This window comes from Lytechinus variegatus, chromosome 8, assembly GCF_018143015.1.
Source record: "Lytechinus variegatus isolate NC3 chromosome 8, Lvar_3.0, whole genome shotgun sequence".
Lineage (NCBI taxonomy): Eukaryota > Metazoa > Echinodermata > Echinoidea > Temnopleuroida > Toxopneustidae > Lytechinus > Lytechinus variegatus.
In genome coordinates this window covers 19,064,394-19,085,225 of record NC_054747.1, presented here as the reverse complement: position 1 = coordinate 19,085,225, position 20,832 = coordinate 19,064,394, and the positions used below count along the sequence as shown (strand labels likewise).

Below are 20,832 nucleotides of genomic sequence, written 5' to 3'. Positions count from 1 at the left end.
TCTTGACTTTGCAGTGCGCTTCTCTTTGCTTCCTAAGGGACACTGCAAATTATGACATGGATTACTTTTTATAGGAGTGGTTGAGTGGATCAATTGAAACCCTTTGTAAGATGGGATCCTGAGGTACCTTTAATATATTTATCACTGCAATTTGTTAATGTTAATATGCATTTTTTAAATACCAAGGCAGAAAAAAAAATTCGACTGAAAAATCATTCTCTAGTTATGATTTTAATTGCAACACATTTAGTATGAAATAAAACTGAAGTGGTGTTTTTCTTCACTTTGTCCCTTTTTGAAGCAGTGAATAATGAAATTTCGGGTGCAATTATTCAGGACTTTCACACCATCTCACAGACTCGGGTAGCAAAAAAAAAAAGGTTACTGCACACATTTCATTGTCAAATCAATGATAACTAATGCCTCATTATTTCAAGCTTAAAGGGATGTGGAAAATATCAGACTAGCCATTGTTTAAAGACACTATATATTTCCATATTACTAACCCCTTATTTCTACCGGATAAGCTAAAGACAGTTGCTTTATCCTGTAGTACACACTACTTAGAAAATAAAGGCTGTGTCACTATACTTTCAATATATTGATCAAATCATATAAAATCAATAAAAACCTCAACATTTTCAAGGACACTCTGGAGCCGGTAACACAAAACTTTGCGAATTAATGATCATAAAATCAGTTTGTACATCTGATTATATATATATATATATATCTTGAACAATGTAATCAAACATAAAAATCAGGCCAAATAGCAAGCACTAAGTTTTGTGGTAAGGGGACACAGATAACAAGAAAAAAAAAGACAATATATATATAAAAACAAAAAAAAGATTATATAAGACTGATTGTCAAACAACAGGATCAGAAAAGACACAAATGGCAATTGCAATTTTCATTTTGGCAACAAAAGATGAAGTTAACTTTTCAGTTATAATTTTGGGAAATAAAATTGTTCTCCATCATTAGTGATTACAATGGTAATTATAGACGATACTCGGGTCTCACCTTCAATGTTTAGCCCCATACTTTTCCAAGTCAAGTAATTTACGAATGAATTCCTCCAGTGCAGCGGTGAACAGGTGGGTGTTTCATGAAGCTGTTTGTAAAGTTACGCACGACTGGAACATGATCTTAAAAGCTAAGTGAGCTACATAGGGATAGTGTGGCACAAGGAAGGTGACCAGTCGTGTGTAACCTTACGAACAGCTTTATGAATGAAACACCCACAAGATTGGGTGAAATGAAATCAAGTAGTAACTAACTCAAATTGGCAAAAAAAAAATCAATCAGAGGAACATTTTGTGAACAAAACAGTAATCTTTCACTGACTTGTTTGTTGTAAGCTACTGAAATCCCTGCATCTGATTGGCTCAGATGAAATTTATCAGTCAGGTGCATCTATCTGTTTGAACCACAGAAATCTTGTTTTCAACTTCAGAAAAAATTCAACTTGGATGACATGTACATTACACTTGGATTTTCTGGGGCACGTAACACAAAGCTTAGCAATAATCATAGAAACACTTTTCTACGATTGATTCCATTGACTACAATACACAATCAATCGTAAAAATCAAGCGCACGATTAATCGCTAAATTTTGTGTCATGGGACCCTGCTCTTGAAAAAATGCTTAGTCTTTGGAGGTTAATTGATTTAAGGCTTCTTCATATCTGCCTACCATGTCCATATCTCTCTGCCTCTCTTTTACTAGCGCAGTGACAGAGTCTACAGACTGGAGCTAAGAGATGGTGGAAGATATAGGCCTCTTCATGTGTCCTTGTCTCTCCCTCTCTCTCACCTGTGCAATGTTGGATAATCATTCTTGAGGATAGTGTAATTGCGACATGTCGGGCAAGTGCTCTGCTGCTTGAGCCACTCTTGGATACACTGTATTCAAAATAAAATAGACAGAATGTAAGATGTAATAGCAAGAAAATAGTCCTTCTTTCAGCTAAGCTCATTTTAATATTTTTTTCCACTATTTGAACACCAAATTACTGTTTGAGCTATTCAAATAGAGCTTTCCCTTGTGACTAGTAGTTGGTTTTAGGGTGGCGGGTCAGATATAGATATTGCTATGAAAATAATAATATAGGATTTATATACATAGTGCACGTATGCAACATGTAAGGTGCTCAAGGCGCTCCTATATTACCCCGATTAAGCTGGTCTACCGATTCTGGCGCTCACAGGTTTTTGAGTAAGTACTTCCTGCCATTAACCATTTACCTAACCTGGGTTGAGTGCAGCACAATGTGGGTAAATTTCTTGCTGAAGTAAAACAGGCCATGGCTGGTAATCGAAGACAGGGAGTCTTAACCACTAGACCACAATGCCCCACATGACTTTTACTCACCTGTCCATGGAAGATATGTCCACATGTCCTCTTATCTCCAAGACATCGTCCCCACTTATCTCATCATGTCATATTACAGAGGGATCCTCCTCCCCATCCACAATATTTGCCCAATAAATAAAGGATTCCTACATAGTAAATGCTATGACTCACCCGTCCATGGAAGATGTGTCCACACTCTATCTCCAAGATATCGTCCCCACTCATCTCATCATGGCAGATGACGCAGGGATCCTCTTCCTCCTCCTCCCCATCCACCAGCTCCTTGTGCCAGTTGAGACCCTTCTGGATGTGACCCACGGTGGTCCAGGCCGGCTGGGATGGGGTGGGGGCCGGTTGGTAGGAGGAGCGCTTGGGTTGCTGGTTGACTGGCTGGTTGACGGGCGGGGCCGTAGGGCGCCCTCCCATCATGCCCTGCTGGTTGGCGAACCCTTTGCTCTGCATTCTCTGTCGGGCAGAATCAAGGAGAACATGGTAACCGTTATCACCACTGTAGGATTCACTTTCTCTTTAAGCATGTTATTGCTAAAGACCCTCCGTTTTCTATTCTCTAAAATGCCAGTTTTGTGTTTTACGTTGTGCTCCAAACATCAAGATGCAAGATTACCGAGTACAGACCACGGGCCCGTTTCATAAAAGACTTGCAACAGTTGTAACTTTGCCATTATGGCAACTACCATGGTAACAGAGCTCAGTAGCCAATCAGAATCAAGGTTGCCATGGTAGTTGCCATAATGGCAAAGTTACAACGGTTGTAACTCTTTATGAAACGGGTCCCTGTTTGGAGTTATGAACTCTTTATGAGGGTGCATGTTGCATTTCTACTTTGAACCCATTAGCATGTTGCTATGGATGTGCTTGGTCAATTTTTTGGTACCAGTCACGAAGGGACTCATTGGTGGATCTAATGTAAAGCACAATTCAAAATAATATGAATAATCAAGACACCAATCTTGGGGCTTGTCTCATTGAATATTAAACAACCATGTCATTCAAGTTCAGGTTACCGTCACCTCATCATATGTAGAATGAAACTATGAACTGAGAGTGTTTTACATGTATAAGGAGTTCAGTGTGATTAAGAGTCGCACTTCAATTTCAGTTACATGCGGTACTCAATGTATCACCGCATTAATAATAATAATCCGCTTTTATATAGCGCTTTAATCTAGGCCGGGGTATTTTGGGAGTTCCTATGGCTGGGGGGGCCTCCCAGGCCCCCCCCAGATCTCGGCCATCGACCGCGCGTTCGCGCCGAAAATTGGCACGCGGGTTGCCTGGGACATAATCTACAAGATTGTATAGTAATCTATTTCATGCGAATTGCTATTAAGTGATTATGCTCATTTATGTGTAATTAGTATGCGAAATCATACTTTTTCCTCGAACTCCCTAAATAAAGCTCAAAATGTACTAATGTTTGGTATAGAAACTCTTTGTGGTGTCCTTAGCAAGTGTACATGAAAAAAATTGTGATATCAAATCATTTTCTTATGAATTATATTGTTTTTTGCAATTTCTTATGTATTTCTTTGTTTTTTGGACCTTTCATTGTTCATTGTTTTTTCAATGAAATTCGTTGGGGACTCTTCTGTGATCATAAAAAGCATAAAATGAATACATTTAGACTAGCAAAACTAAAAATAATCATACATTTAAGAATTTTGGTTGAAAACACAATTTGCGTTGACTTTGTACACAAAATCATGTTCTTAAGCAATTTTCGGTCTGACATGCACTTACATAATGTTGCATAATTTCAGAACCACGTACCCAGGTGATGCAAAATTGGTCTCAAAAGTTGCGCAAGACTTAAAAAGTAAAAAGTCCGCGAGCGGCGCAGTCAAAAAATTTCGCATGGCAAAAATATCACACGATTCGTTGAGGGGGGCCTCCGAGCCCCCCCCCCCCCCCGGCCTAGATAGGGTTAATACATCACGACGTGTCTAAGCAGTTTACAGATATATTATTACCCTGGTCATTGGATTCAATCAGTCATTCCCGCACACAATGTGTGCACATCCTCCACTCCCTGGACAAGCTACAATGACTTTCACATCCTACTGGGCATTGGTCAGATCACGCAAACGGGACGCGCAGTATTGCGTATTTGTCAACCAGATTGCGTGCAAAGTAATATCTTCGTATTGAACTTTAAGCATGACCCTTAACCCTAATTCTCCGGGGGGGCCATAATGGCCCCCCCCTCAACAATTTTCGCGATATATCTGCTGCGCAAAATTTTTTCACCTCGCAGCTCACTGACTTTTTACATTCAAGTCTCGCGCAAATTTTGAGACCAAATTTGTGACGCCCGGGTACGCGGTTACGACATTACGCAACATTATGCAAGTGCATGTCAGACCCAAAATTGCTCATAAACGTGATTTCATGTACAAATCCAATGCAAATTGCGTATTTAGCCAAAATTCATAAATGTATCATTATTTCTACTTTTACTGATTAAACTTAATCAATTTTGCCTTGTTTATGATCAGAATTATTTCTGGAACAATAAAAAACAAAAAGTAAAAAAACAAAGAAATACATAAGAAATTCATAAAACAATAAAATACATAAGAAATTTATTTCCAAACCAAAGTTTTTTTGAATTACGATTGTTAAGAATGCTACAAAGAAATTTTTTACCAAAAATTAGCATTCTAGGAGCTTTATTTAGTGAATTAGAGCAAAAAGTATGATTTATGCATAAATTAGCATAATTAATTCATATAAAATAAAATCTCATTATTTTGGAAAATTTTACCATACAGCCTTGTAGATTACATCGCACACTACCAGCGTGCAAATTTTTGCATCGCTCGCGCGATCGGCGGCCGAGATCTTAAGGGGGGGCCATAATGGCCCCCCCCCCGGGAATGACAAGAATCAAAATACCCCGGGAGATTTAGGGTTAAGACATACTTGACTTTGTGAAAAAACCTGGTACATTGGAACTTTTTTGGAAATGATATCCTGGAAGTTATGCCTGTGCAATATCATTTTCCAACTTTAAAACATAACATTTTTTTATTTTTACAGCAAACTTGAAGACTTCTCACCTGGGAGGCATTGCCTGCGGTCTCTCGATGTCGTTGACGGACGAGCTCACCGACACGACGGATGATGTCGTCTACCGACAGACCAGACAGGGAGCCGTTGTTTGAGGTGCGGACATCCTTCAAAAACCCAGTCAACTGGACCCTGTAAACAACAACGCTTTACACGAGAATTTCAGAACTGAAAGGAAATAACTATATATTGACTGTTTGACGTCACCTGTGCCTTGAAGGTAAAAAACGATAATGAATCACTATGACCCACAGGTCTCCCCTCCCGATACAATTGATTGGGGGAGTGCAGGTGGACCACTACAACGGGGGTTTTCCCCCCTATTCTTATACAAATAGTGCAAAGGGTTCTTTATGTGCAAACACTGGGAGAGCCGATGTGGCTACTTTGTGAAAATAAAGACATTATTGTGGTAAATGTTGTTTAATAAAGTAGTTCTTTTACTGCAACTACTTAAAGTAGTAGCAGTAGTAGTATTAGTAGTAGTAGCAGTAGTAGTAGTAGTGTAGTAGTAGTAGAAGTTGTTGTTGTTACAGTAGTAAAAACATAAGTATCTTTATTAATTATTAATCATCATAATTATTATCCTCATCAATCATTATCTTTATCAATATTATTACTCTCCCACTTAAGCAAAATCAGTAACCAGTGCAATCACTATGCATATTTTATAATCTTCAAATTACTATGCAACTATTTTCTTCAATGACTTGAAAAGAAGTATAAAGCTCACATATCATCTGAATTTTCCAAAAGAAATGCACTGTCCCTGTAATATCTATTCAGCATACACTTACTTGTTGTAACTTGGGTAGATAGTGTGCAGTCTTAGCATTATCCTTTCAAAGCTGTTCTTGGGGCGTGCGACCTGTTGCTCCATAAATTGTTGCCGAGCAGCCATCTGTTGCTGGTGCTGCATGGCAGCAAGTTGTTGGTTGCGGGCCACTTGTTGCTGCGACATCTGCATCTGATGCTGGGCGTGTTGCATGTTCGGTGGAACGGCTGATTTTGGGGGGAGATAAGATAAAATGGGATGTGAAGAGAAAAAGAGTAATTATATTAGCCTGCTCAATCAAATTATGATAATCTCAGAGTAAGGCGATGCCCATTTGATAGATTAGGGCCTGTAACATCAGCTTTAAAGTTGATCATTTGATCTGATTGTAAGATTAATTGCACGGATTATTGTTTAAGATCAATCTTAACGGATTATTGTTTAAGATCAATCGTAACGGATTATTGTTTATGATCAATCGTAACGGATTACTGTTTCAGATCAATCGTAACGGATTGTTTAAGATCAATCGTACCGGATTATTGTTTAAGATTAATCGTAACGGATTTTTGTTTAAGATCAATCGTAACGGATTATTGTTTAAGATCAATCGTAACGGATTATAGTTTAAGATCAATTGTAACGGATTATTGTTTAAGATCAATCGTAACGGATTATTGTTTAAGATCAATCGTAACGGATTATTGTTTAAGATCAATCGTAACGGATTGTTGTTTAAGATCAGTCGTAACGGATTGTTGTTTAAGATCAATCGTAACGGATTGTTGTTTAAGATCTATCGTAACGGATTAATGTTTAAGTTCAATCGTAACGGATTATTGTTTAAGATCAATCGTAACGGATTATTGTTTAAGATCAATCGTAACGGATTATTGTTTACGATCGATCATAAACATCAGCCTCATGATCAATAACCGAGCTACATGTATATGTTACTGGACCCTGGGGAGCATTTCATGATCTGTTTCATCAGTGATTTTCAGTAACAGTTGTTGTAAGCTACTGAAAATCCTTCCATCTGATTCGACGAGAGCAAATTAGCCAGTGAAAATCACTCACAAAACTCTTCATGAAATGATCCCCTGGGTTTTCTTACAAAAAGTTGTAATGGATCGAAGTCAGAGTCGTATTGCGAATTGATCCTCAGTTGAATTCTGTGATCTGAAACAAAATTTGCAATATCTTAGGGGGCGCAAAAAGTTGGGATTTTGGGGGGAGGGTGAATGACTTTACAGGATTCCTTCAATACTGTTAAAAATATGGTCTTTATAACTCTACACAATAGAATGTAAAGCTTGACTGGTTTTATTGGAGCATTGAACAATTTGATGGCAGGATCAGAGTTCCCACAGAAATTTGACTAAATTGCTGCTTTCCATGACTTCCAGTGACGTCCCGGGTAATGTCGAATTTTGGATGTCACAAAGCTGGGGAAAATGGAAATCATGAACACCTATTATAATAGCAGAGTATGAGAGTTGCGAGACACAACAAACAGGGCTCTGTAACACAAAGGTTTGCGATTGATCGCTAATTTCAAAGAATAGTTCTTATTGGTTCATAGTCAGTCTACTTAACAAACTGGAAAGCTGCCATAGCTAGGGGGTAAATGCAATTCCATAAATTTTCCAAATTCCCTCACTTTCCATGACCACATGTTTTCTAGCATTTTCCATGACTGTGGGAACGTTGATGCAAAAAATGGAAAATGAACCATAGAAAATCATGATTGGTGGATGTAAATCTATATTAGTTGAAATGGTTGGCAGAATATCATAATGAAACTATGTGAGGTAGAATCTTCAACAACAACTTACTGAAAGTTTTCCTCGATGCTCCAGAGTCAGGACCAGACTGACCATTTGGATGCTGGTGGTGGTTAAAACCATTGCCTGACATAGCACCCTCTCCCTGTGAGACCACTGGTGGTGTCTGAGCTCGAGACATGGCTTGAAATTGGGCTTGCTGTAGCTGTTGGGCTTGTGCCTGGGCTCGTGCTTGCGCTTGAGCCTGGGCCTGTGCTTGGGCCTGTGCTTCGGCCTGTGCTTGGACCCTGGCTTGGACCATGGCCTCTGCTATAGCCTCGGCTTGTTCAAGTGCCCTGGCTTTGCGTTGAGCTTCACTGATGCTTTGGGGTTGGGAAGCAAATTGGTTTTCCATTCCACCTATTAATGATTAAAAGAAAATTACATGTGAAAGAGACAGGGATGACATAAATGTCCTTTTAATGCAGATACATCCAACAGCTTTCATTCCAAACATGAACAAGCTGAAGACGATGATGAAGATGTGAGTGATGAAGATGATGAGAGTGATGATGATATGTTGATGATAGTGATGATAATGATGACTATGGTGATGTATAATGGTGGTGAAGATGATGATGATGAAAGTTATAAAGATGATGATGGTGATCATAGTGACGATGACAATGACAGATGATGGTGATGATGGTGGTGAAGATGATCATGATGAAGATGAAGATGATGAGGATAGTCAGACGATGGTGATAGAGATGATGATGAGTATGATGATGTTGGTGATGACAGGGATGATTAGGAAAATGATCATGATGATATGATGATGAAGATGATAATAATGCACTTTGTCTACTGAAGATTACTGAAGGCAATGTATAATTACAATACCACTACCACTACTGATAAATAACATTTACAACCCACCACTGTTCTGCAGCACTTCCTCCATCATCGAAGTTGGCATCATCCCCTCCTGGGAGTCTACTACCGGTGGTGTCCCTGCCTGCATCCTAGGGTCTGCCCCGCCCTGCCTCTGTCCTGACATCAACCATGACCCCGATCCACCCATGCCAGGTTGGGTCATGGTGGTAGGAGACGGCATGGATGGTGGACCGGTGGGGGAATTACCGGCTCCGAAGCCTCCACCCTTGAGAGACACGGAAAAGTGGAAAAAGGTGTGAAGGGACGATCATAACACAAAGCAAGATCAGGGAAAGAATCTTCTCCCCTAGAAAGAAACAAGCGTGAATCCAATAAATTAGGACAAATATGAAATACTGGGTGATTTTTAGTCTGGGAAATTTGTCAGACCCGACACCTGACAACTTGTCAGATGATGATGATTTAATGCTCCGAGGCATGCAGAATTATGTCCTCAGTGTTCCACAAGACTTTGGCTAGAATGTACGCTCACACACGTGTGTCCTCACTTTAAAGGACAAGTCTACCCCAACAAAAATTTGATATGAATAAAAAAGAAAAATCCAACAAGCACATTCTTATGTTTCTCTTAGTTTCACAAAACAGTTATATGCACATCCCAGTCAGTATGCGAATAAGGGAACTGATGACATCACTCACTCACTATTTCTTTTGTATTTTACAACATGAAATATGAAATATTTTAATTTCTCCTCATTGTCACATGAAACAAAAGTTTTCTTTCTCCCTGAACATGTTGAATTACCATTGTTTATCATTTTTTTGTCAAATCTGAGTTAAGAGAAATGTTGTATAATTTAAACAATAAAAAACAAAAGAAATATTTAGGGACATCATCGATTCTCATTTGCATGTGTCTAAACTGTGAATATAACTCTTTTGTTAAAAATAAGCGAAACTTTAATATGTCATAATTTTTTTACTTTACATCCGATTTTGATGAAATTTTCAGCATTACGCTTGTCTGATTTTTCTCTATTGATTCAAATGAACATCTTTCTGAGGTGGACTTGACCTTTAAAGGGGAATGAAACCTTTGGAACAAGTAAGCTTATGTCAAAACAGAAAATCAAAGAATAAGAACAAAGAAAGTTTGAGAAATATCGGACAAATAATGAGAAAGTTATGAGCATTTGAATATTGCAATCACTAATGCTATGGAGATCCTCTGATTGGCAATGCGACAAGGATGTGTGATGTCACATCCTTGTGAACAACTTTCCCTTTGATGGACTATAAAATACCCCGAAAATGTCTCTTTTTGCTTTTTCTTATGATGATACAAACTCTTTATCCATGATGTATTCTTAACATCATTCTTTTCAAATATGTATTACATGCCCTCCTATCGAAAGAATGCATGATCTATTGATAGATGTGATAAAAGAGGCAATTTAAGGGACATATACACTGAAGTAATGGGGAGAATTGTTTTCAAGTGACATCACACATCTTTGTCGCATTGCCAATTTGAGGATCTCCATAGCATTAGTGATTGCAATATTGAAATGCTCATAACTTTCTCATTATTTGTCCGATTTTTCTCAAACTTTTGTTGATCTGTTTCTTTGATTTTTCTGTTTTCACACAAGCTATCTTGTTCGAAATGTTTCATTCTCCTTTAAAGATAAATTCCAGTTGTGGTAACGATCTCAAAATGACTTTTTACAGAATCTAATATAATGACCACCCAAGTGTCTGTTTGTATGAATAAAAAATATGTGCCAAAGGATTCTGGAAGAAATTGTGTAATTGCTGATAAATAAGCAAAATAAGAGCGGATTCGGTCACTTCCGTTGGGTCTTCATTGCAGCAATAATAATACACTGTCCCACGTGTGCTTATCTGTGTTGGTGATCTTCAGTGTGAACATTTTTCAGCGTAGATTTCAAGATTTCACAAAGTTCAGTTTATGTAACTGTACCAGATCTAGATCCTCGATGATATACTGACAATTAAGTCTGGTTTTACAGACTTTCTCATGAAATTAGTGTTTACTGCAACTACTGGCATTTCTCTTTAAGGAATAGGGCATCGAGGGAAGGACTTACTTTGACGAGACCCTCAGGCTTGTAGGGAGCAGGGACTTCCACTGGCTTCATGGCGTCTAAGACACCTCCGTTCTGAATGGAAAGCATCTGGGCTTGGAATTCATTCTGGGAACAAAACAAAAATTAGAACATCAACAGTTGCGATGTGACCTTGACATTACAAAGGTAATAATGCTAAAAAATGAAAAAATAAATAACGTCCAAAGGACTTGGACATTATTATTACCCTGGCTGTAGCTCAAGCAGGTAGCTTCCAGGGCTCGGCATTTCAAGGCAACAAATCCTGCCAGGTACCCATTCACCTCACCTGGGTTGAGGGCAGCACAATGTAAATAAATAAATTGCTGAAGGGAACTACACCATGGCTAGGATTTGAACCCACAACCCTAATCTACTGGACCATAATGCTCCCTCCCTAATTTCCCTGCGATTTGGAATTCCATTCCTAACTACTAGTATGTACCTATCAGCAAGTCAGAAAATTATTTTTACAAAATAAGTTGAAGCACTTTCTTAATCTCAAATATTTCTCTCTTGTAAATTGGAATTATTTGTCAATTTCTTCTTTGTGCTGATGCATTTTTTTCCTTTTCTCTGTCTATCATTCATCTTGGCTTGCATGTTGAGAACTTCACTTGTACAAGGCAGTTTGTTTTTTTTTCTTTTTTTTTAATCTTTGGTATTATTTTCTTCTTACAAACGAGAATGAAATAAAATTCAAATATAGTAAAATTTAGAAGAAAAAGATATAACTTCTAACGATCCTATTGTTGCGGAAAAGTAAATATAATGCAGTCTCAATTGCCATACCTAATACATCAATCTTAGCACAAAAGTGAATATTATCACTAAGAATGTGACAGTGTGATAGTCAGGAATCCTAACATTTTAAGAACAAATAATTCCTTGATTTTTCCCAGATGACGTCTCAAAATTGCAAGATAATTATTTCTTGGGCACTACTCCCTTCTGGCTTTTTAGTATACACATTCATGTTGATAATTAGAGGCCTAATTAAGTTCATGTACTACAGCTGAGCCTACACCATAGTCAGTCATCCAATGAATGTAGTTTAGTATGTACCAATAATAGTCTGACCTACTACTTCCAATTTCCGGGTCAATCGAACTTCCCTGATTTTCCTCTAAGTTTGGGCATTTTCCTTTAATTCTTTGTCTTTTTCCTAATTCAAGACATTTTTCATCCCATTCCCAGACTTGTCCCGACTGGAAAAAGATGAAAAATAATTTTCCCTGATGGGCTTATTACCTGAGCTTTAGAAACAGCACGTTGGTTGGTTGCAAGACAGTCCTGCCACATACTCCGGATAGCTCTAACATGCTCCTCCATCATAGGGTTGCTGAGAACCAAAAAATAACCCAATATTAATCTCAATTCATGGGACTGCAATGAAAAAAACGTGAGCAATTTGCTGTATGGTAGCTGTTTCATGGCCCTTTTGCTATGATGTTTTGTAGCCGTTAAGTAGTCTTTTTCAAATACGGCTAAAAATAGTGAATTTTGTCCAATTAATATCCCCCATAGGCTTTAGTACTATACATGAAACAGCGACATAATGGCAACAATTGGCAACTTTTTTTTCATTTTGCACAGCTTTTCACACTGTGATAACAAGTAAGAAAGTTGTAATCGATAAATGGCAGGCTAACACAAAATATTACACAATTTGCAGAGGCAAGCAACATTTTTATTTTATTTAAAGTGGAAAAAAATCTAATTATTTTGAACAGTTAGCGCAAAATGACTTCTTGGGCAATTCCACAGGTTGGGACAAATCTGTAACGTGAGTAACCGACACATTCCAAAGATTTGCCAGGAGCATAATAGAATTTCCCAAGTTTTGTTTTTATACAAACGATAGTCAGACTGTGTACTTTGTTGTGATACGGAGATGTTTAGTTCCTATCAATAATAATGGAGTTACAGCTCCAAGTATGAGTCAAGGTGTCTCCAAATGTAACGTGAGTAACCGTGGAATAGCCCTCTTCTGTTTTTAGATATCTCACTTTGTCTGAGCACTGTCAATATTATCCAAACAAGACTTCAACCATTCCTTCTCTGTGTTTGCTTAAATCCATTGAAATAAATAACCATCTTATATTCCTAATGCCAACTCCCTTGATCAATTTAAGACCTTGCTATAGACCCACCTTTTCAGTGTATAGATATCCAGTCCATTGGTCTATAAGGAGGTGCACATGTTAGAAACAGTGTGTTTGTTTCTTTATTTCTTAATTTAATTTTTTCATTCATTAAGACTATTTTTTAATTTTCCCCGGTAATTTAATCAATAGGCAGAAAACTTAGCGCTTAGAAACGTCTGTATTAAGCACCCTACAAATGTTATGATTGTTATTATGATAATCAGGCTGGGCCTTTTGAACTATGCTATAACTGGGAAGGGAGGGGGTAGAATCCAATCACCCCTCCCCCCAAACAAAAGAAGCATTTCCATAAAACATGCATATCAAAATGTGACTTTCAAAGCATGTTGGCTAGTTTGTTTGTTTTTCATATGGTGTTCACGAACAAACAAATACACAAAGAGATATCCTACTAAAAAAATGTTAGATATAGTTTTTATGGTATTAAAAAAAAAATATCTTTACTTTGGGAGGATGATGGCTAATAGTTTTGATAAATGTAGCAAAAAAAAAAGAAATCGTATTTTTGATGGATGTTCGCTTTGGTTTAAATAGTATTCACAAACAAAGAAAAATATATGAAATCTTACTTTCGCAGGATGTTGGCAAAAAGCTATTATATGGTATTCACAAACCAACCAAGATAAACACGGCAGGGGCAATATTGTGTCTCGCCCACTTGTGAAAATACTCCTTTGCAAACGTAGCAAATTGGTATGGAAACCTATCATGAAGTATGTGGTATGGAATTAATACAAAATAAACATTTGAGAAGAGCTCTTTCATGAAATGTTATTTGCTTTCACCTTCTCCTGTACCTACTCCAGACCTGCCATCTTCTACAAACAAAAAAAGTATTCTTAGAAGGAAAAAAGTATTTTTTGACCCCCCCACAAAAAAAAAAAGATTGTATTCTTTTTATTTGGCTCAACATAACAATCGCCAGCCTGATGCAATGAGATCGGTGAAAACACATGTGAAATGACTCTAAAACTTAATAATTCCACCCTTTTAAACATGTGCTCATAGGGGAGAATTTACTTGTTCTTTTCACGCAACAAGTTACTGGCCTGACAGTGATATTTACCAGTCTGGGACTGTCAGACCAGCGCTGGTGTCACACGCTGAGTATAATACATACTCCATGATCAGACATTTTTAAAAAGAAACAAATAATACAAAGTAAAAGTATGTATTCATAGCAAAAAAAGAGGAATAATCTAAAATGGGAATGGTTGGCATGTCCGCTACTCCACCCTCCTGATATGAATGACATTATTGCAATGATATCTTGCATGTATGAAGGTTTAATGTGTTTGCAGGTGCAGTAGAAGATAAAGTGTCATAATGAGGTTATCATTTAGAGAAAAAATTAAGAGAAAATATTTTTCGAAGTTTTGGTTGAAAAGTGAGACACAGTTGCAGAGTTATGTATCATAAGAGTCTTTCACCTCAACTTTAACATTGACCTCAAAATGACCTTGACCTTACCATGTGACCTCCAACTGCATCATAACATGCAGATCCCCTAAGTAAATATACAGACCAAGTTTGGTTGAAATATGATTTACTGTTGCAAAGTTATCATAATGTTTGTGACTGACATATGGCAGACGGATGACATTTGGATCCCTTAGTCTCGCCTTCACCTCTGGTGGGCGAGACAAAAATGAAATTTTACTTTTGCAGGACGCTTGCTGGCTATAGTTTTTATTTGGTATTCACAAACAAAGATAAAAAATGCAATCTTACATTTGCAGGATATCGGAATCATCACTAAACAAAGAAAAAAAATCTTACTTTAGCAGGATGTAGGCTATAGTGGTTTTCACAAAGAAACAAAAAAAAAAGAGTGTCGCTAACGCGAGCACATAACAGGCCCGCCTGTAACGCGGAAAATAGAGTTATTGGTCAAGCAAGAAAAACTGGAAGGTGGCGACTTCACCTTTGCCCTTCTGACCTCAAAATCAATAGAATTCCTGGGATCTATGCTAGTATCATACACACCAAATTATATGAGCCTTGGTTAAATTAAACTAAAGTTATCATGTTAACAAGGACTTCAGAAGGGCAAGATGAAAACATGTTGCTGTGATCTTGACCTTTGACCTTTTGACCTCAAAATCAATGGGCTTCCTGGGATCTATTATAGTATCATACAAACCAAATTTATGTGAGCCTTGTTTACGTTAAACTGAAGTTATCGTGTTTGCAAGGACTGCAAAAGGGTAAGATGAAAACATATCACTGTGACCTTGACCTTTGACCTCAAAATCAACAAGCTTCCTGATCCATGCTAGTATCACATGAACAAAATGATATAAGCGTAAGTTAAGTTAAACTGAAGTTATCGTGTTCGCAAGAAAAAGTTGACGGACGGACAGACAGACGCACACCGAGCGCGATACCATAAGACATCCCGTGGGACGGGCGTATAAAAATGAAATCTTACTTTTGCCGGCTCTTGGATTCCCAAACAAACAGAAAAAAAACTTACTTTTGCAGGATGCTGGCTATTGTGGTATTTCACAAAGAAACAAAGATTTTCAAAAAAATCTTACTTTTGCAGAATGTTGGTTATAGTGGTATTCACAAAGAAACAAAGATAAAGAATAAATCTTACTTTAAATTTACAGAAGTTGGATTCACAAACAAACAAAGAAAAAAAATTAAATCTTACTTTTGCAGGATGTTGGCTATAGTTTTGATATGGTACTCTGCTTCATTGCAGGCTTCTTCTAATGGTTTCAACTCCTTCGACATAAACAGTTGCAGGAATTGACTCTGGAAATCAAAAGAAAAATTCAAAGCAACAAAAATATAATTGTTATAAATGGACATATTCCTCCTAAGCAAATGACTGGCTGTGAGCCACTTATGTTGCATGAATTATGTCTACTGTAGCACTAGCTGTGCATTTTTTTTTCAGAAGCAACCATGCATATTTTTTTTCTGAACATGTGATTTAGGAAGCCAAATAAACACTCATACTTAAAAAAAATGTCCACACGTTGGTATTCATGATGCATATAGCATTTTCATTTATTTAATGTACGATAAAACAGCAATGTGGATAAAATGCCTTGCTCAAGGGCATAAGTGTCGAGCCAGGAATCGAACCCCTGATCCTCGTATCTCCAATCAAGTGCCTTAGACCACTTGGCCACGGCACCTCCATTGTTTCTTTTGTTGTTTTTTTTTTAAATAAGTGCACACCTAGTTACCAAGAATGCGTGTTTTCATTTCATTGCCGATTAAATGCCTTGCTCAAGGGCATAGGTACCTTGACCAGGGATTGAACCCCACACTTCCCATGTTAAGTCAGGCGCCTTAGACCACGCGGCCACGGCATCTCCATGATCACACTCATATTGATTTAATACGATCGCTAATACAAATAAATCAAGTCGTGTAAGTGGGTGTTTTTCCTAGCCTGCAGGTATTCGAGACATGATCAATAGCACTGGGTGAGAATATCTAGATGTTACATTTATATTTCACTTGGTTGATCAAACAACAACGATCCATGCATCTGATGTTAAAAAACAAATTTGTTACTCTTATTAAAGCATCAATTCATATTAAGGGATTTAATAACTTCAGAATTGGATCTAAAATCATAGAAAATTTGGAAACATACCACCAAGTTTTATTTATTTTTTGAGCAAATAACTCAACTCGTTTGCGAACCGAATCAAATTATTGGATTTGATAACTACAGGATACCATTTCATTAAGACTTGTTATAATAACAAATGGACAATTTCTATTACTATTATTAGTTTTGGCATCACCTGTGCCTGGGAGGTGAAAAGCGAACTGAATAACTATGACCCGCAAGTCTCTCCTCCCGATATAACTGATTGGGGGGAGTGCAAGTGGACCACTACACCGGGGTTTCCTCTTACTCATATACGAATAGTGCAGTGGGTTCTTAAGTGCAAAGGTGGTGACTCTCCATTTAACATCCTATCCAAGGGACGGAGTGTTTTCCATTGTAACATAGCCTGCATCTATGAAACATGGGAGAGACATTTACACACAATAAACTGGCTTCAGTCATCCGCCCGGGGTAGATTCGAACCCACAATCTCTGGTTTGACAGGGAGACAGTTACCGACTGAGCCAACAACACTCTATAACAAGTTTTCTACCAGCCAATAAAATTGAATGGTTTCAGTAGCTGGAAACTATTACTGCACATTTGTTATTATAACAAGTTTTATGACATGGTATCCATAATTGGATAAAAATTCTTCCAAGATGTGGTAACATACCTCAGCTTTGCAGGCTCTATCCAATGACTTCACGGCCTCTTCTTCCTTGGCCTTGAGACGTACCTCCAAGGCATGCTTGGCTTCCTTGAGTTCCTTAGGAATCTTCCTTGTCTCCTCCAATTCCATCTCTATCTGAGCTCTCCTGGCAATTGCTGTAAGACGCTCCTCGTTCACAATGGCAATCTCAGATTGAAGTTTGGACATGGTGTCCTGGAGTTCTTGTTTCTCAACCATGAGCTTCTTCGACTGCCTGTCAAGTGTCTTGTTGACCTTCTCTTTGTCTTTGACAGAGTTCTGTGATGTTTAAGGAACAAAAGGAATGATCAATGTCAGTTTGGACAATGTGTTCTGGAGTTCATGCTTTTCAACCATGAGATCCTCAAGTGTCTTGTTGACCTTCTCCTTGTCTCTAAGTTCTGTGAAGGTGAAGGAACAAACAGAATGATCAATGTCAGTTTGGACAATGTGTTCAGGAGTTCATGCTTTTCAACCATGAGATCCTCAAGTGTCTTGTTGACCTTCTATTTGTCTCTGAGTTCTGCGAAGGTGAAAGGAACAAAATGATCAATGTAAGTTTGGACAATCTGTCTTGGAGTTCTTGCTTCTCAACCATAAGCTTCTTTGACTGCTTGTCAAGTGTCTTGTGGACCTTCTCTTTGTCTCTGTAAGTTTGGACAATCTGTCTTGGAGTTCTTGCTTCTCAACCATAAGCTTCTTTGACTGCTTGTCAAGTGTCTTGTGGACCTTCTCTTTGTCTCTGAGTTCTGCCAAGGCGAAAGAACAAAAGGAATGATAAATGTCAGTGTGGACACTGTCCTGAAGTTCATGTTTATCAACCATGAGCTCCTCAAGTATCCTGTTGACCTTCTCCTTGCCTTTGACTGGGTTCTATGAAGATGAAGGAAGAAAAGGAATAAATAAGGTCTGTTTGGAAAATGTGTCTGGGAATTCTTGTTTCTCAACATCAGCTTCTATGAAGTATAAAATATCTGTTGGGTTGTTGTGACTAAACCATGAGCTTCTTCCTTCAACTGCTTGTCATTCATCATGCGGACCTTATCCCATGTCTTTGACAGAGTCCTGTAGAGTAAGAAAATGAGAGAATTTTTTTTAATCTAGTTTACGGACTAAGCATGCCCATTTCCACCTTCGTTTTCAAGGATTCTTGTTTTATGTATTGACACTTCTTTTTTAAATATTTTTCACAAATTTATTTGGTTGTTACTTTTTGAATTCATATATAATCATATTGTAACTTGTTCAGTTTTGGTCACTGGGCCTTGGATTCACGTAATGTTTTAAAAAAGGTAAACAATAAATTTAGAGCAAAAATAAAAGAAGACAGCATACACAATTGATTGATTTGAATGGATAGAATGGTGACAAAGTTCAAACTTACCCGCAGTATGCCAATCTCGCTCTTCAACGACTCTATTTCTTCGGCTGAAGCAAGAACCAGTTTGTCAAACCTTTCCTTCAGACCATCATACTTCTTTATCTTTGAGTGACACGGTTTATGCGCCCTGAAAATAGCAATAAGAATCAGGGTCCCATTTGTTATAGTAACAAATGCACAATTTCTATTACAGATTTAATACTATCAGCCTATCATATTGAAGGATTTCAGTAGCTTTTAACTGATATTGCAAATCTTTTATTACAATAAGTTTTATGAAACAGGCTCCACTCCAGTACAGTATAGAGAGTGATCAGTTTGTTACAGACATTTTGGAAATGTTCAAATATGGAGCCCTATGAACATTAATTGACACAGTAATATCAATACCAACGGTATATTTACCCAGGGTAGCCACTTCAGTTGCGAGAACAGTTCTCCCAGCAGGCCCTGCTATAGACCAGTTCGTAGTTACTTAAGGAACACTTCTGGTCAAATGACCTTTCAATTCTTTCATTATGATAGGCAGATTTCAAAGCAAGATTTTACGTAAGCTTGCCTCACATAGCAGGATGAAGAAATTTAATAGACCTGGTGACTAGAATAGCACACAAATTAACACTTTATGAAGTTATTTGTTGCATTCCTACCTTGAATGCATATCATAACATGTCGCACAATGTACTTGGCAAACTGTAAAATATGAGTCGTTCGTGGACGTATTGTTGTTTTTGGGGATGTAAATGAAAACCACAATTCAAAAGAATATATGAATAATCAAGACATCAAAGTTGGTGCTTATCTCATTAGATTTTAAATCACCATGTCACTTTAGTACAAATGACCTTCCACTGATCATGCGCAGAAAACTACGAACTGGCTTATTATTACTACCCCGGCTAAGCTGGGCTACCGATGCCAGAGCACACAGCTTTTTGAGGAATAACTTCCTGCTGGTACCCATTTACCTCACCTGGGTCAAGTGCAGCACACTGTACATAAATTCCTTGCTGAAGGAAAACATGCCATGGCTGGGATTTGAACCCACAACCCTCTATTTCACAGTCCGGAGACTAATCCACTGGGCCATGAAGCTCCACAATATATTTATGGTTCATCATAAAGGGCATCTTTAAATGTTCTGGGAAATGCATAAATTTTGTTTCTCATGGCATGGCATATAGAGTGAAGCTTTTAGGATACATTCTTTGTCAAGGCATGGCAAGGCATTAATCCACACTTTGCCACTCAATGTGCATACTTTGTGTGCAGGGAATGACTGATTGAATCCGATGACTGGGGCGATAACATATCTGTAAAGTGCTTAGACACGTCATTCTGATGTATTAAGCGCAATATAAAAGCGGATTATTATTATTATTGTTACTTCTTCGATATCCAATACAACATTACAATGTATATCAAAAGCGCTCAATGACCCATTTGTAAACAACAAAAAATCACCAAGAGAGGGCGCTAGATATATAATATTGGAATATATGAAATTTCCACAGTGAAGTAGCGGTTGTAAAGAGATCTTACGGCCTCAAGCTTTCTGTTAGATCGGTATGTTAGATGATACTTGATTGTAATTCATATTATTGACACTGCTGCTGGGCTGATAAAACTTTGTATCTCAAAATTTAAATATTTTGATGACGGCTAAGAATAAGCTAGATTTTAGAGTTATAACATGGGTAGCAACCTTCTTTTGTTCTTCACAGGTATCAAGAGACCGTTTTCAGACAATACGAGAATGCCACCATTGCTTATTTTTTACAATACGCCTTTTCTAAGCTGCCCTAAAAATTTCAAAATTTTGAGACATAAAGTTTTATCAGCCCAGCCACAAAAAAAATGAGACAGGCTTTAAGATTGTCAAATAAGGTACTTACTCTTCAAGTTCATTATATTTCAAAGCCATTAAGCTTTTGCTTATATCCAGTTCTTGATATTGATCCCGGATATCCTGTAACCAAAAACAGAAAGAGATT

General features: G+C 37.7%; 1 protein-coding gene across 2 annotated transcripts in view; it reads right to left on the bottom strand.

Moving 5' to 3' along the window:
• Positions 1 to 284: 284 nt before the first annotated feature.
• LOC121420112 overlaps positions 285 to 20,832 on the bottom strand; it is a 94,563-nt gene continuing 74,015 nt past the window's right edge. For both annotated transcript variants that reach the window (XM_041614646.1, XM_041614647.1), the window contains 12 exons: positions 20,734 to 20,807; positions 18,842 to 18,965; positions 17,443 to 17,736; positions 15,846 to 15,949; positions 12,270 to 12,360; positions 11,001 to 11,105; positions 8,932 to 9,154; positions 8,065 to 8,412; positions 6,249 to 6,453; positions 5,442 to 5,583; positions 2,533 to 2,826; positions 285 to 1,910 (listed from right to left, as the gene is read on the bottom strand). In XM_041614646.1, coding sequence (XP_041470580.1) covers positions 1,818 to 1,910; positions 2,533 to 2,826; positions 5,442 to 5,583; positions 6,249 to 6,453; positions 8,065 to 8,412; positions 8,932 to 9,154; positions 11,001 to 11,105; positions 12,270 to 12,360; positions 15,846 to 15,949; positions 17,443 to 17,736; positions 18,842 to 18,965; positions 20,734 to 20,807 — 2,097 coding nt within the window. In that variant the 3' untranslated portion in view covers positions 285 to 1,817. The remainder of the gene's footprint in view (positions 1,911 to 2,532; positions 2,827 to 5,441; positions 5,584 to 6,248; positions 6,454 to 8,064; positions 8,413 to 8,931; positions 9,155 to 11,000; positions 11,106 to 12,269; positions 12,361 to 15,845; positions 15,950 to 17,442; positions 17,737 to 18,841; positions 18,966 to 20,733; positions 20,808 to 20,832) is intronic.